The 17,031-nt window shown below is 47.4% G+C and overlaps 1 protein-coding gene across 1 annotated transcript in view; it reads left to right on the forward strand.

Moving 5' to 3' along the window:
- Positions 1–3,426, forward strand: part of MICOS10 (mitochondrial contact site and cristae organizing system subunit 10) — a 35,371-nt gene extending 31,945 nt beyond the window's left edge. Inside the window, exons 3-4 of the mRNA XM_065894684.1 lie at positions 901–1,010; positions 3,183–3,426. Of these exons, the coding sequence (XP_065750756.1) occupies positions 901–1,010; positions 3,183–3,191 (119 nt within the window). The 3' untranslated portion in view covers positions 3,192–3,426. The remainder of the gene's footprint in view (positions 1–900; positions 1,011–3,182) is intronic.
- Positions 3,427–17,031: the final 13,605 nt, after the last annotated feature.

Raw genomic sequence — 17,031 nt, forward strand, 5'->3', positions numbered from 1 at the left:
TGTGGAAGAACTTCTGCAGTTTGGATATTGAATAGAAGCCAAAGGGGTCACTTTGACCTCTTTCCATGAAGAACTGGTGGGGAATACACAACTAGAGAATCATAATTCACACATAGTGCTGATGTGAAATAATCATGGCATTGGGTTAAGAAAACCTCATGACTTACTAGAATCAAAATATGTAGATACTGGTAAAATTCTATTTTTTAAAAAATAAATTTATTTATATTTATTTTTGGCTGCGTTGGGTCTTCGTTGCTGCGTGTGGGCTTTCTCTAGTTGCAGCGGAAGCAGCGGTCTGCTCTTCATTGCAGTGCGCGGGCTTCTCATTGCGGTGGCTTCTCTTGTTGCAGAGCACGGGCTCTAGGCGTGCGGGCTTCAGTAGTTGCAGCACGTGGGCTCAGTAGTTGTGGCGCATGGGCTTAGTTGCTCCGAGGCACGTGGGATCTTCCCGGACCAGGGCGCGAACCCATGTCCCCTGCATTGGCAGGCAGATTCTTAACCACTGCGCCACCAGGGAAGTTCCAGAAATTCTTACATATTTAAAAAATTCAAAGACCTTACCGAAAGGTGGTTTTATTTCTAAGTTTAAGCGTTAGTTAAAATGAGCAAATGGTTAGAACTGACATAGAAAAGTTAAGAGGTTCAACTGTGTCTACTGTTTTCATATTGTACCGCTTATTAATACCTCAAATCTAGCAGCACGGGTACTTAATAGAGCCCCCTTTCCCATTTTTTGGCTGGTGATTAAACGTTGACAGAAGTGTATGGCATATTATAGTCAACAGTATGATGCATGTGGAGTATTTATTGAACCCTAAGCAAATGTATTTAAGCTGGAGGAAAGCTTTATTTTCTCTTAATGGTTCCCTATTGGGATTTTCCTTTTCTGCTCACCAGGAAGAATGTGGCCATTAGCCTTTGGTTCTGGAATGGGCTTGGGAATGGCCTACTCCAACTGTCAGCATGATTTCCAGGCTCCATATCTTCTACATGGAAAATATGTCAAAGTATGTACAGAATTGATATTTCTCTTTCTTTCTCTTGAGTCCCCGTAGAATTCTTTAGAGTGCGTATAATTGATAAATACACTGTCATGTCACTGTGGCACCACCGAGATCCTAAGTGCTCAGGAGTCTGCCTCAGCGTTTATCCTTAAATTAAATATCTGATACCTGTAGGTAGCACTTTTGTTCGAGATCTCAGAGTGCCCTGTAAACATCTCACACACGTTCAAGCTAAACCTAAAGACTTCTGAACTCAGCCATTATTCTGCTTTCTACTGAAGAGCGCAGGTTCTTGACTGTGAGTCCCACATGATTCTGCCGAAGTCCTTGTCTACAGATGGGTTTTTAATGATGCAGACAGGATGAAAAAGTGTAACACATGCCTCAAGAGGAAGGAGGTAGCACGGTTCCTAAGGTTTTTGTGTGTAGCAGCCCTTTGGACAGAGGTGGTATTTATTTTTGTATCCCCAGGGCCTGGAACAAAGTAGGTGCTCAAATAAATGTAAAATGAATGAATGAAATAAATTGTATGTCTTATTAGATGTGCTAGTGGCCTCAGGCTTATTAAGGCATAACCTTTATAGCAACACAAGCTTCATGAAGAACTTCACATTCTCTGGATGTGTAGAATCATCTACTTTCTTGGTTACCCTTGAGCTAGAATCACTGTCATCTGGGCAGCAGCAGGGGGCCAGTGGAAAGAGCACAGAAGCCGGGACACCCAGATATGAGTCCTGGTCCATCACTTGCTTTCTATGTGCTCTTGAGTTTTTCACTTCTGAGATTGTTTTCTGTCTGTAAAATGAGGGTAGTAATTTCTGCCTACAGGGTTGTTGTGAGGATTAAATGTGAAAATGTTTTTAAGCTATGAGGTGCTATATATGTATATAAATAGAAATGTTGGTTATTATAATTGAGGCCAACTAAGAAAGGGTGACTGACTCGTTCATTGTTCCACCATAATAACAAGTAGGGCAGAAAAGGAGGTACAAATGAGTGTCCCAGTTCTGGTCAAAAGCTGTAGCCACAAGGGTGGCCGAATCTTAAATGACAGTATGCCACCACAGCTCGGTAGCCTCTATCTGAGAACGTGCTCAGACGGTCAGCTGCCTACTGAACAGCCGGTGCGGGCCTGGGGAGGGGACTGGGAGCAGGGGAGTCGGCCAGTGGGGAAGCCGGGCAGGCGTCTCGCAGGCCCTCTGTAGTCATGTCCCGTCCCCGCGCCAGAGCCAGGGTGAGCTGATCAGAGAGGGACAGCGCAAGTGAGCAGAGGCGCAGCTGCGGGCCGTCAGCGCTGACGACAGGCGCTTTCCACTGCTCCCTGGCGCCTCGCTCTCTTGGCACCACGGCTGAAGTTAAAGGAGAACATAAAGGAACAGGGAGAGGAGCTTCAGGTCTTTTAATTGTTTGTAATGTTTTCATTGCTCCAAACTGAGTTGTCATGGATAAATGGCTCAGGGGTGGTTATATGTGGATGTATTTAATGGCTGAGAGTTACTGTGGAAAATATTGTTACAGTATTTACAGCCTTGTGCGTACGGCTCCAAAATGGCCTTTTGTAACTTTATCTGAACTGGAGTCTGTGCCTTGACGTCGTCATCCTCCATTCTCTGAAAAGAGGAACAAAATCCCAACTTGGGGCTTTTTCAATGGAGTCAGATCATGGTAATTGCTTGCTGAGTGCCTGCTGTGACCTGTGGACCATCCTAGGTGCTCCATCTTTACATTCTTTCTCTAGACCTCTCTCCCAGTAGATTTGTGAGAGAGGTTTTACTACCCTCATTCAGCAGATGAGAAGGCCGAATTTCACTGAGGTTTAAGAAACTTGCCGAAGTTCCTGTCATCAGTAGGCCATTTGATTCCAGAGCCATGCTCTTTCCACTCACCTGGGATCCGTCCCTTTGATGGGTTTTAGGAATATAGTTATCCAGGTACAGACTGTTCAGCCCTGTTGCGTTCCTTTTCTATTTCCCCCCCTCAAAGATTGAGGAGCCACTCTGAAGAACCTGGGCTGGAAGGATACAGTCCTCTTGTGAGACAGATTTAAAGCAAACAGAGTGGTAAGGCTTGGGGCCCATCGGTCCTCTGGGTCTGACCTGCAGCAGCAAGCTAGAGAGGGTTGTCGGAACGCTGTGCGCACAGTTCTAACCTGCGTGTCCTTCCTTGCAGGAGCAGGAGCAGTGACTCACGTCTGAGAACATCCCGGTGGGAGGGAAAGAGAAATCACGTTTATTCCTCAGGAATACTGAAGTGCCCTGGAGTAAGCTGACACTCTTCTGTAACAATGTTATCAGTAATGCTTTAAACTCCAGCACACTGTTTATGTATTTGAAACCAAGTCTGTTTCTTGTTTTGTATTTTCTCTCTGGAAATTGCAAGGAGGTGGTCTTAAAAGAAATAAATGAAACAAAAATAGGCAGCCCAGTGCATTGCCTGCGTTTCTTTGCCTTTAAAGGGTCTCTGAGCAGGAGGAAAAGTATATTTGGACTGCCAGCAGCTGTAACCGCCTGGTCCCAGCCTCTCTTTAGAGCCTTACTGGAACCACAGCCGTTGTGCATTCCTCCTCACTCGCCCCTTAACGTGTAGTTTCAGAGCTGCTTCCACCTCATAAATCGGAGCTTGGAGAGTGCTGCTGCATTGTCCGAAGAAGACGACAAATGCCTTGAGGATCCTCGCTTGCTCTGGCCGTTCTTTAAAACCCTGTGTTCTCATCATCGGACCTGGCTGGGCACGTCTCAGCTGTGTCTGCTGCGCTGAGGTCGGGTAGTGGGCTGTCTTGGCAGGTACGGAACCTTGCTGTGTCTGTCAGTGGCTCACTCCATTGATGTCATGATTCCCCACAGCTTCAAGGAGCTCGACACCGTCCGGGCCTCGGCACTGGGGGCTTTGTCCTGGGGGCTGGGGAGAGCTCGTGGCTCACACAGCTGGCCGGAAGGCCATGTTTGGGGTTGATTTCATCTTCACATAGCAGCTGAAGTCTGAGGACAAAAGGGCCACTACTCATGCCCCTCTGTGAATTTATACCTTTGGTTTCACTTGAACCAGGGAGGCTAGACACAAAAGTAGTATTGTAGCAATTCCTTCCGAAAATGTGCAGAATCTCAGAGCTCAGTCTTTCAGATCTTATTTCTCTCTCTTTATAATAAAATTAAGATGGGTGGAACTTGATCCCACTTGTCCCTTTAAATGTTGATTGAGCATCTGCCGTGAGCTGAGCACTGTTATAGGCAGCAGAGATAAATGGATGAGAGACAAGACACAGGCTCCTTTAAGGAGCTTAGAGTCTGAAGCAAAGACAGACACTCAAACCCTTTCTGACACTGGACGAGGAGGACTGTAGACAAAGTGCAGTGAGAGCAAAGGAGAAGGAGCAGCTAAGTCTCCTTAGGACGGCCTGGCAGAGGAGGGGAGAACGCGGGCTGAAGCTTGAAGTTCATTGGACCTTCCAGGCAGACAGGAAGAGAGGGAAGGTAGCTTTTGCAAAGGCTCAGAATCATGGCAGTGCGTTTTATTGTTGGGGAACCACAAGTGGGTCAGTATAGCCCGAGTGTGCAGGGGCAGGAGAGGTGTGGAGGGATGGGGTGGGCATCAGGGTGGAGCTGGTGTCTGACCCCAATTCGGGAACAGTGATTAGACAATTCTTGCAAGTGTAGGTATACCTTCTCCCCTTTTCCTTCCTCGTCCTTCACCCCAGCCCCCTTCCCAGAAAGGTGTGCTGAACTCTGGACCAAAACAGGCAGCAGTGGCTCTCGGCCCTACAAACTGTCCAGGCTCCTCTGCTCTCTGGGCTTTTTCATTTCTTTGGATCAGTTGAAGCCCAAAGATGGGCCTGAGCCCAGGACTGGAAGTCATGGCCCTGGCCTGCCATAGCCATTCTGCTGCTTTTCACTCTGCCCTCTTCTTTCCATGATCAAGACACTCATGTAATTAAAAGAAAAATAACCTTACAACCCGTTTCATCTCTTACACTTTTCTCCATATTCGCTTTAAAAGTTACTGTTTCCTCCCAATTCTTCCATCTTTACTCAGGCTGAGAGGAGAATAACAGGTCCCCTCCCAAAAAAGACAAAAACAGAAAACACAGCATGCCCACTAATTCTCTAGATGTGTCAGTAGAATATGGAGTGGAAATGGACACTGGAATCAGACTTCTCTATGTCATTCGTTATTAGGTTTTAGGCATTTATTCGGATGGACCCCTTTGCCTGGCATCTTTGAAACACCACTTGTGTGTTTTGAGAAACTGAGCTCTGTGAGGGAATAGTTCTGGGCAAAGGCCAGCCAAGGGAAGCATTGGCTGTTTGCTTTAACTCCAGAGTACTTTGTATTCCCGCCTTGTAGCTCTTAGCAGAGACTGGCCCAAAGCACAATGCTCGATCTTGTCCCCTCTCCCTGCTCCCGTCTCAAATCACCTTTCAGAAAGTCCCAGCTTGTTGGCAAAGGCACACATTCTGTTCTACTTTAAGTTTCATCAGAAATTCAAGTCCTCTGGGGCCCTGTTCCCTTGTGGGCCTGGGAAACTTTGCTTTTTGTCTGCACTTCTGGAACCAAATACAAGGAAATTCATGGGTTTGGGGAGAGAGTGATGGGAACCCAACTGGGCACAGGATACTGGGATAAAGCTGTGGCGCCCCAAAAGTGGCCTGCCCTGCCAACATATATAAATCCATACAGTCTGAACTTGACACTGTATAATTTGGCCCAGAACAATATGTATTTTGAACTCATTTAGGTGAATGACTTTGGCATTCTGAGAACCCACTGGGGGAGCCTTTATCAGGCTGCATTTGCCTTGTGCAGAAGTATGCCTTTGTTCTGAGAAATGGCCTCAGAACACACTCTGTTGAGCTGTCTCCTTGATTGTCATCCTCTCTCACCCATTTCAAAAGATCCACGGATGCAGTCTTGAAATCCTGCTTGCAGGAGATGCAGAAATTGGGAATGAAGGAGATATCTATGTACTTTTGCTTTTAGTTTTCCCAAACCTCACTGTTTACTTTTTTTTTTAATGTAACCAAGCCATAATTATATTTTACTTGTCATGGTTCAATCTGATTGTATTGTTGAAGGACTATTTTTGAACCTGTCCAAATAAATTCTGCAAAGTCTTTCCACAAGGATGTACTTGATGGGGCTGGAACAACCTTCATCCCGAGTGGTGCTGAGACAAACGATCTCCTGTGGCATGCTTTATAATTACATAAGTGCCAAGGGGTGGAAGGGGGAAAGTGGAAATTCTCAGTACCGAAAGGAATGTTAAATTTAGAATCACAAGCTCATCTGGAAGTTATCACCACTCTTTTCTCTAAGTGTGCTGCAAGCACCACTTCCCCTCGGACACTAAAGTATGATGCTGGGGTAAACAGACCTGGTGGGAGCAGGGCAGACGTTCCCGTGTTTGCTGAGCAGTCTTGTGTGGAACGTGGGTGAGAGTCAGGGTGACTGCTCCAGCAGTAAAGTGCCTCGAAGGGAGGGCACGGACAGGGAGCAGGGAACAAGGGAGGGGCAGGGCCTCCACGGGAAGAGCTTAGGGTTCCCAGCCGGACGACCTGGGTCTGAGTCCCTCCTCCACCACTTAACTTGCCATGTGACGGTGGGAGTTGCTTAGTCTCTTCAAACTTCAGTTTCCTTATCTGTAAAGAGAGGAAAGGATGATTTCTACCTTACAGACATTGTGGGTCAAATATATATGCTAACACAAGTATTTAAAAAGCAGGTGCTGCTATTTGAATCAGAATAGAGCACATGGTATTGATGGTAGGTAGTCAGGGGGCTGTTCTAGAACAGGAAGAGGGCGTAATCCTTGGGTTCAAGGAGTTGGCTCTTTGAGTCTAAGTTAGCAAGATCTGAGGGAGAGAATGGGTGTCTCAAATGAGTTCCTGGTGGTTAAAAGCCTAAAAATTGTTGGAAAACGCTATGCTGTGCACGTTCATGAATAAGCATCAGCGTCATTTGTTTTCGCCCTGCTCCACTGAGACGTGCGCGAGGAACGCCTCCTGAAACTCCGCCTGAGCTTTGCAAAGACCAGAGTTACTTACTGAGCACACGGCCTCAGTGCTGTGCCAAGAGGGGAAGGAGGGAAAAGGACACTGAAGAAACGGAACGGGAACCCGAGAGCTCCAGGGGCTTCTGGCGCGGTGGGAAATGGGACGAGGCCGGAGCCTTTGCGTTCAGGGTAACTGGCTTCAGTAGTGCGATTATCACCTGAGTTCAGAGCCAGAAGGTGTAAGTAGGGGAAGATGATGTCAAGAATTCTGGAGGGGGCTGCCCTGGTGGCGCAGTGGTTGCGAGTCCGCCTGCCGATGCAGGGGACACGGGTTCGTGCACCGGTCCGGGAAGATCCCACATGCCGCGGAGCGGCTGGGCCCGTGAGCCATGGCCGCTGAGCCTGCGTGTCCGGAGCCTGTGCTCCGCAACGGGAGAGGCCGCAACAGAGAGAGGCCTGCGTACAGAAAAAAAAAAAAAAAAAAAAAAAAAAAGAAAAGAATTCTGGAGGAGTTCAGGAGTGGGCAGAAGATGAGCCTTTAATAGGGAAGAAACTGGGACTAGAAAAAGGAGCTCATTATCAGCTGTCACTCATCTTTATTCCTGGTCTAGCCAGATTGAGCCTGGCAGAACTTAATTTGATCTCTTCAAATGAATACTTAATAATAGTTTGTATTTATTGGGCACCTACTGTGTGCTAGTTACTATTCTAAGGCTTTATGTATATCATGATACTTAATTTTTACAACAATTCTGTGAGAGAAGTACTGTTATCTTCATTTTATAGATGAGGAAACAGATTTTTTTTTTTTTTTTTTTTTTGCGGTACGCGGGCCTCTCACTGTTGTGGCCTCTCCCGTTGCGGAGCACAGGCTCCGGACGCTCAGGCTCAGCGGCCACGACTCACGGGCCCAGCCGCTCCGCGGCATGTGGGATCTTCCTGGACCGGGCACGAACCTGAGTCCGTTGCATCGGCAGGCGGACTCTCAACCACTGTGCCACCAGGGAAGCCCTAGTTTTTTTTTTTTAAAGACATAATTTATAGACAGTAAAATACACCCCTATCACCAGGTAGAAAATGGAAACACTTTTTATAATGTATACTGGTAATATTCACTACCTTTATGTTTTACTTTTAAGTGGTTAAATTTTTTGATAACTTTTGATTTTGATACAGAAAAGTTGTGAAAAGAATACAAGGAATTCCTTTGTACCCTTTACCCATGTTTACCAATTGTTCACATTTTTTCTCATTTATCATTCTTGGTGTATGTATAGTATTTTTGAGCCATTTGAGAGAAGTTGGAGATACGCCCATTTACCCCTAACTTCAATGTATATTTTCTAAGAATAAGGATATCCTCTTATATAACCACAGTGCAGTTATCAAAATCAGGCAGTGTTTTAAAATTTTATTTATTTATTTTTGGCTGCGTTGGGTCTTCGTTGTGGTGTGCGGGCTTCTCATTGTGGTGGCTTCTCTTGTTGCAGAGCACAGGCTCTAGGCACGCAGGCTTCAGTAGTTGCGGCACGTGGGCTCAGTAGTTTTGGCTCACAGGCTTAGTTGCTCTGTGGCATGTGGGATCTTCCCGGACCAGGGATCGAACCTGTGTCCCTTGCACTGGCAGGTGGACTCTCAACCACTGTGCCACCAGGGAAGTCCCAAAATCTGGCGATTAACGTTGATAAAAATAGTATCTAATCCACAGTACATGTTCAAATTTTGTAAATTGTCAAAACAATATATTGTCTATCGATTTCCCCCAGTCTAGGATCCAATCCAGGGTCATGCATTGTATTTAGTTGTCGAGTCTCTTTCTTTAATCCAGAACACTTCATCAGCTTTTTTTCTTGATCTTGACATTTTTGAAGAGTGCAAGCCAGTTATTTTGCAGAATGTTTCTCAGTTTGGGTTTGTCTGATGTTTCCTCGTGATTAGATTCGGGTTTTGCCGTTTTGGCACGGGTGATGTTGTGTCCTTTTCAGTACGTCATATCAGGAGGCACGTGATGTGCATTTGTCTCAACATTAGTGATGTGAACTCTGGTCACTTAAAGTGGTGTTTGCCTGGTTTCTCCCCCGTAAATTTATTATTTTTCTCTTTGTAATTTATAAATAAGTTGTGGTGAGATACTTTTGAGGCTGTAAATATTCCTGTTCCTTATCAAACTATCATAGTTTTAGCATCCATTGATAATTTTCTAAATTCCTTATTATTTGACATTCTATGAGGAAGAACTTTCCCTTTCCCCCCATTTATTTGATCATTAATTTATGTCAGTGCAGACTTGTGGATTCTTGTTTTATTAAATTGTTTATAATCCATTACTGTCAATATTTATTCCTCAAATTGTTCAGATTTGTCTAATAGGAGCTCTTTCAAGCTGTTGCCTGTATCCTTTGGCATATCTAGTCCATTCTTCAAGCACGAGATATTCCAGACTCTTCTTGTATTTGCTTTGCCCCACCCTTGGAGTCAGCCATTTCCCCAAGGAGCCCTAATTCCTTTTAGTGGAGAATGGTAGTTAGAAACCAAGATCAGTAAGTGTGCTCATTGCTATTAGTGTGTCATTGCTTCTAGGCCTCTCAGCAGATGGAGCTAGGGAATAGGGGGGTGTGTGTGTGTCCTCGAGTTTGTACTGATTTTTAAAAAAATTATTTAATTTGTTTTTATTTTTGGCTGTGTTGGGTCTTCATTCCTGTGCGCGGGCTTTCTCTAGTTGAGGTGAGTGGGGGCTACTCTTCGTTGCGGTGCGCGGGCTTCTCATTGTGGAGCACGGGCTCTAGGTTCGCGGGCTTCAGTAGTTGTGGCTCGCGGGCTGTAGAGCGCAGGCTTAGTAGTTGTGGCGCACGGGCTTAGTTGCTCTGCGGCATGTGGGATCTTCCCGGACCAGGGCTCAAACCCGTGTCCCCTGCTTTGGCAGGTGGATTCTTAACTACTGCGCCACCAGGGAAGTCCTAATGTTTCCTATATTTTTAAAACCCCTAAATTAATTTACTTTTTAAGTGGGTGGCCCTGACTGGTCATTTCTATGGGTCAGTGACTTTCAATTGGAAGAAAGGCTTCCCAAAATTCTTACCATAGAGCGTCCTCTGTTCTCATCTGAGCTGCTTCCCTAGGTCACTATGTAATCATGAGCAAGTCACTTGATCTCTCTGGGCCTCATTGTAAGACAGTTGTAATGATCCCTTCCTGTCACACAGTACAAATGTGAGGTCAGGCATTGTGTTCTTGAGGAGAAAAGTGAAATAGCCAGCTAAATAAGATTCTCTTATAATCAGTTATGTAACAAGTTATTGTCAAAAGAGTCATCGCCCTTTAAGCTGGAGGCTTATCAATTGTGATATCCCATGACAGACTCTTTCACACCCCAGAAACAAAGAGAAGGCCCACCACTTTACTTCCTCTTTTCTCTATAGTGGACTTCATGGATAAAACCCAAGTTCTGCTTTTTTTTTTTTACCAGGAAAAGTCCTCTTGTCAAGGAATATCAAGGTAATTATAGACCTTTCCTTAATCTATGTAGATACCCTTCTTGAAGACCGGGAGATAGAGCCACAGAAGGTGAGGCATAGAACATGTCAATTAGTGGCCACATCTAGTGACACCTCTCCCTTGGCCCCAGAAAGCAGCCATAATACTTCTTTTTGGCCTGGACATATGATCTGTAAAGCCTCAGTTTAGTTGAGGAAGGGGACCCTTGGGGCTTGCTCTCACTTTGCCAGAATCTCTGCAGATCTTCCAGGGGCCTCCCAGCCTTCAGCCTCTCCCCCTACCAGTTTTAACTCTGTTTAATGCGTGTTGTTTTCTGTTCAGACATTTCGATGGTTCAACCATTTCGATGGTTCCCCGATAATGCACAAAATATCGGTCAACATTTCTTAGCCTAGCATTGAAGGTCCTCTACCATGTAGCCCCTATCTCTACCACCTACTGTATGCCCCCTACCCCATCCATGGAGTAAGATAGAGGCCAAGAGCAGGGGCTCTGGAGCCACACTTTTGGGGTTTGAATCCAATTCTGACACTTACTCGATGCTATGGGGCCTTGGAAGTTATTTGCTCTGTCCATGCCTCAGTCTCCTCATCTGTAAATGGGAGCAATGATGCTAATACCCACCTCAAAATGTTATTATGAGAACATATGAAAAGCCTTTCGGACAGCGCTTGGTATATAGTAATGTTAGACTATATTATTACCATTGCCCCCTTTAAAGCTATTCTCCACACGGCAGCCAGTGTTAAAACATAAACTGGATTATGTCAGTCCTCTGCTCAAAGCCTTCGTCTCATTTGGCAAAAAAGCTGAAGTCAGTAGAGTGGACACTGAGACCCTACGTGATCTGGTGCCAGGCTGACCTTGACTCCTACCTCCGCTCCCTGTTCCTCTGCTCCAGTCCTTCTGTCCCTGCTGTGTCTGAACACGTTGGATGTTCTCTCTCTTCTCCCGGGTGTCCACACAACTCGCTCCCTCGTCTCTTTCAAGTCTTTACTCAGTGTGTGTCAGGGAGACCCTCCCAGACTGCTCTGGTTTTTGTAATCCTCACCCCCCAACACACTTCTCTGCTTTCTCTCTTTGGCCTTTATCATGATCTCACAGTTTGTATCTTTACCTGCATATTTTGTTGGTTGTCTGTCTCCTCTCACTAAAATGTAAGCTCCCTGAGGGTAGATATTTTTATTATTTTGGAGTTTTCTTCTTTACTGCCATATCCTTAGTACCTGAATACAGCCTGGCACATAGTAGGCACTCGGTAAATATTCACTGAGAAACTGAATGTTAGTCTGTTACCTCTATTTCAATCAAACTAGTTATCTATTCCTGAAACAGGTTTTCCTAGGAGTGACAAATTCATTCAAACAAATACGTTTATTTCACAAGCCAAATGTATCCATTTTGGTGACTGCCTAGAGGAGCTGTGTTAAGAAGGATTCTGAGGCTACATCTGGGCCAATCCGGAAAGTGTGTGTTAATGGTCTCTTCTGTGGTGCTCTGAAGGTCTGAGGGCCACATCTTTGTCCAGAGCAAGACCCTTTTTCCAGGCCCTTTCTTTCTTAGCGTGGACTGCTTTCTCGACTTGTCAAAGTCTTGCTCATACCTCAGAGCCCTTGTTTAAATCCTCCTTCTTCCAGCAAGCCTTTCCTAGGCATGCCAGCTCCTTGGGACTGCTGCCTTCTCTGAACCCCTTGGCCTCATGCCTGGGCAGCTTCCCTGCCAATGAGCTTTTCCTTTGCTCCTCTACTTCCCATTGTCAGCGTGTCTGCCCTTTTCCCTTCCCTGGCAGGCCTTATGCCTTACTCTGTTTCCGGTTCCTGATGCTGCGCTGGACACTTAGTAAGTGGTCAAAAAGATAGGTTGTTTTAATCAAGACTTTTGGGGAGGTAGGCAACAAACTCCTTCCAATCAGCTTAAAATTGTAAGATACTGGAGAAGTTCAGAGAGTCCAGGGAAAGGTGAACATCAAGGGCAGAGGGGCGAGAACCAAGCCCCTCATCAGCTCCTTCAGCAGCCAGAGTTCTCTAGAATTCTGCCCCTAATGCGATTCAGCTCCCTGGCACAGTCCCCATGCCTCTCTGTTTGGATACCTCAGAGAGAGGACTTGATTGGCCCAGCCTGGGTCAGGTGTCACTCTGGGCCACAGGAGGACAGGTTCATGGAGAACAGACTTGGCTGCTGAGGTACCTTGTGTTGACTGGTGGGTGTGGTTGGAAGCCGGTTCCCTGGTAGAGGGGCTGCACAGACACCCAGGTGATGTTCTTTTGTGCCTTCCAGTCCTCCAATACCCATGTTCCTAACAGGAAGATTTTTCAAAGACTTCATCTGGTGCACAAAAACCTTAAGGAAAAAAAGCTGTTCTGTGGGATATTAAATACAGAAGGACCAACTCTTCAGTAGAGAGAAAAATTCTCCTACTCTCTGTGGATATACATGGGCTGCTGGGAGCTGAGAAATGGAAGAAACAACGGAATTGTAAAAGAATTGTAATTGTAAAAGAATTGCAATTGTAAAAGAACTGACTTGCCTAACGCTGCCCACCAGGCAGCCCTGTTCACCGTGTTTACCACAGCCACAGGGTGGAGGAATTCCAGGCACAAGGGCCTTCCCTGAGAGCCCAGCTCTGGTGCTGTCACTTGGAGGTGGGTGGGTTGTTACCGTGGGGTCAGGCAGCCCCAGCTGAAGAAACAGGGAGAGTGATGGCGGGAGGAAGCAAACAAACAAGGAGCAAAGTGAGGGGTTGGGGGTAGCCCCTGGCACCCTGTCCCTGGCATTTAGGTCACATTCCTGGTGACGTCGGTATGTTCATTCTTACAGATGAGGAAACAGCCATAACCACCACTGCCTCTCTGGAGTGGAGAAAGGACATTCCTTGCAGCCAGACCGACTTGAGTTTAAATTTCCACTCTGAAATTCCCCGAATTTAGATCTCATCTCTGACCTTCCTCTCTTCTCATCTCCCCCTTCTTAGCAATTGATCCCTCTTGATTTTTGGTCTCCCATCCTACCTACAAAGGGCATTTGACATTTTTCCAGGGGACAGGTTCCCCTTGGGGCCTCATTTCTGCTCTCCAGTCGGCCAACGCCATACCTCCCACACCCTCAGTAGCCTTCAGGGGCAGACCCTGTAATGCACTGTCAACTCCTCCTGCTTTCTCTGAGCCCAAGATGGGGCCCAGAGGCTTTCTGAGCCCCCAGGGACAGGAGAAGGCAAGAGCCAGCCCAGGGGGTGGGCTTAGAGTTAGAAGATCTGATTCTGCTCCTGGATCTGCTACTGACTCGCTGAGTGAACCTAGGCAAATCCTTTTCCTCCGTGGGAAAGGAAAAGACGACACTAGTAGCTTTCACTTCCTAAGGGCCGAGCTGGTGCCAGGCTCTGTGCTTCATGCACACGTCCCTCAGTGAATTCTCCCAGTAAGTGTGCGCTTGGGCACTATTAAAATTCCCGTTTCACAGATGAGGAAACTGAGGCTCAGGACGTGCATTACTTGAGTGAGGTGAGAGAAAGCTTTGTGCTAAAGCCTGGGTTTGATCCAGGGACTCTGACTCCCTGCCTTCTCTCTGCTATACACCTCCCTAAAATAGCTTTCATTTTCTGGAGCACGTGCTATTTTCCAGGAACTGTGGCGAGCACTTTGCATCCATTTATCTCCTTGAATCCTGCCTCCTTCTCATCATAATCTTACCGTAAACGTCGCCTCCTTGAGATGTCTTCTGAGGCTTTCCCATCCCATCACTCACTCTGGCTTGCTTAGCTCCTCTGTGACACTTAGATGATGAGAAACCCATTCTGCTTTACCCGTACACGCTCCACCTCCCTGTTGCAGAACTGAAGCTTCCTGAGGGCTGGGACCTTGTTGGTCCAGCCCATTGTGTCCCTGACACCTCTGTGCCTGGCACACAGTCTGCACAAAAGTATTTGTTAAATAAATGAGAGGGACCTCCCTGGTGGCGCAGTGGTTAAGAATCCGCCTGCCAATGCGGGGGACACAGATTCACTCCCTGGTCTGGGAAGATCCCACATGCCCTGGAGCAACTAAGACCGTGCGCCACAACTACTGAGCCCGTGTGCCACAACTACTGAAGCCCGTGCACGTAGAGCCTGTGCTCCGCAATAAGAGAAGCCACCGCAATGAGAAGCCCATGTGCAGCAATGAAGACGGAACACAGCCAAAAATAAATAAACAAATAAATAAATTTATGTTAATAAATAAATAAATTAAATAAATAAATGAGAGCCCCGGCAACGACTCTAGAGAGTATATGCCATTACCAGCTGCACTTTACAAAGAAGGAAACCGAGGCCCAGACAGGAAACAACTGGCACAGAGTCAGTGGGTGATGGAGCAAGGATTCAAACCCAAGCAGGAAGACTCCAGAACCTTCCGTGATGAGTCCTCACGGCCCCTTCCACCTACACATTTAGACATGTGGACTCTCTTGGTCTTTATCTTGCAGAAGAGGGAGGGACTGTGGTTGTCCCAGGCCCCAATACCAACCTTCTGAGTCAGTGGGCCGGACTGGGAGAGAAGGCCTTTTTTTGTTTTCCCTCTTTCTCCGGGAGAGTGCAGAGGTTTGGACCCCTGTTGAGGCCAGGCTGACGGGATTAGAGGAAACAGCTGGCCCAAGCCCCTGCCCTGCGGGAGGGAGCTCACATTCCCAGGACTCGGGGAGGGAGCAGCTCCCCGTAGCCCAGTCACATTCCAGGTCGGTCATTTTCCTGAGCCCAGATGTTTGCTAATGAGCTGGGGAGAGAGCTTTCAGCCCTCTACCCCAGCTCTGGGCCCCACATTACCTCGGCCCCAAGAGGCTGGCCCAGGGCCAGCAGGCTCTGGCTTCAAGCCCGTGCCCAGGGCCAGCCAGGCCTGTTGGGGCAACTGGCGCACCGCTGCCAACCAGGTGCATCTCCGTGTGCTTGGAGACTCTGACGTGACAGGTTCTGCCTTTCCTGCTGGGGCCCCACCACCCTGGGTCCTGGTGGTGCAGCATCCTTTCTGCAGCCTGATGGAGGGGCTCTGAGGCAGTCAAGAGGGTGTGGTGGGCAAAGGAGCATGGGCTTTGCAGTTGATGGGTCCGGATTCAAGTCTGGACTCTGTCCATCACTAGTGGTGTGATCTTGGGCAGGTAACTAGGCTTCTGATGCCTTGATTTTTCTCATCTGTAAAATGGGAATAATGATAGGATTATGGTCAGGTTTCCATACAATAAAGCAGGCATAGTGCTTGGTATAATGCCTGGCACAAAGTGATAGCTGTTGATAGTATTAACAAGTTACTTTCCAGACCCCTTGTTCACATGGTAGCCCTCCTGTAATTACCAGTCTTCACCAGACAGGTGTGACCCAATCCCAAACCCCACGTCCTTGATTAGGTGGCTGGGTGGCTGAACTGTCAAGGGCTTCTACTTCAGGCTGTCTGTATGACTTGACACGCTCATTAGGCTACCCAGTTGGCTTCTTACAGTGGGCTGGGTTCTTACAAAATGTAGACATCCGGTCCCCACCCCACCTGGGATGCACATTGAGAGTGGCAGTGGTGAGCACAATGGTCAGTGTTTCCTGAGTGCCTACTGTGTAGCAGGCAGTGAGGCTACACCTGGTGGGATGTGTTCCTCCAGCAGACGGTAGCTGGCATCCCCTTTACTGTGTGACTTTAGGCCAGTTACTTAACCTCTCTCTCTTGGTCTTGGTACTTTCACTTATGAAATGGGGACAACAATACTGTTTACTTCACAGATTTATTGTGTGGGTGGAAAGTGCTTAGAATGGACTGGGCGCATGGTATAGGAAGGTGCTCAGCATGCCTGAGCTATTATTACAGTTATACTCATGGAAACGTTTATGGGGGATATTAATTACTTAATTCAGCCAAATATATTGTACCCCTTGTTTGCCAAGCCCCGGGGACACTGACACAGGTGATCCCTGCCCTCAAGGAGCCCACAGTCAAGTGGAGGAAAGAGATCTACTCAACTAGTCTAGAGGGAAATTACCATGAACAGAGGGTATGTATCCTGTGCTTCCAGGATCACACCGTAGAAGGGAGGGGTTTATGCTACTTGGGTCTTGGGAAGGCTTTCCAATCTGGTGCTTGAAGAATGCCTTTACTAGGAGATGAAAGGAGGGGAAGGGAACCCCAGGCAGAGGGAACAGCACAAGCAAGAGCTAGGAGGCATAGAGACGCAGTACTGGGCTTGGAGAGGCAGATAGGTCAGCGTACACCATGGAATTATCAACAGGCCACTAGGAGCCACCGGGATGCTCAGCAACCTGTGACATCGGATGAGCAGGGCTGCTTGCATCTGGGGGCTTCCAGCCAGGCTGGGGTGAGATGCATGGACACCCACCACTGTGGTAGAACGCAAAATTCCTAAATCTCGTCTCAGGACCGGGCTACTACTTTCCAGGAGCAAAGCTATTTTCTCACTTCACTGGCACGCCAAACAGAGAGGGCACGACCGAAACCCGCCCGAGTGCCCAAGTACAGGCTGATAAGCTGGGTACCCCCGTACCCAACAGCTGAGGCTGGGACGCCGCGCTGGGCG

This window comes from Phocoena phocoena, chromosome 1 (assembly GCF_963924675.1).
Source record: "Phocoena phocoena chromosome 1, mPhoPho1.1, whole genome shotgun sequence".
Taxonomy (NCBI): domain Eukaryota; kingdom Metazoa; phylum Chordata; class Mammalia; order Artiodactyla; family Phocoenidae; genus Phocoena; species Phocoena phocoena.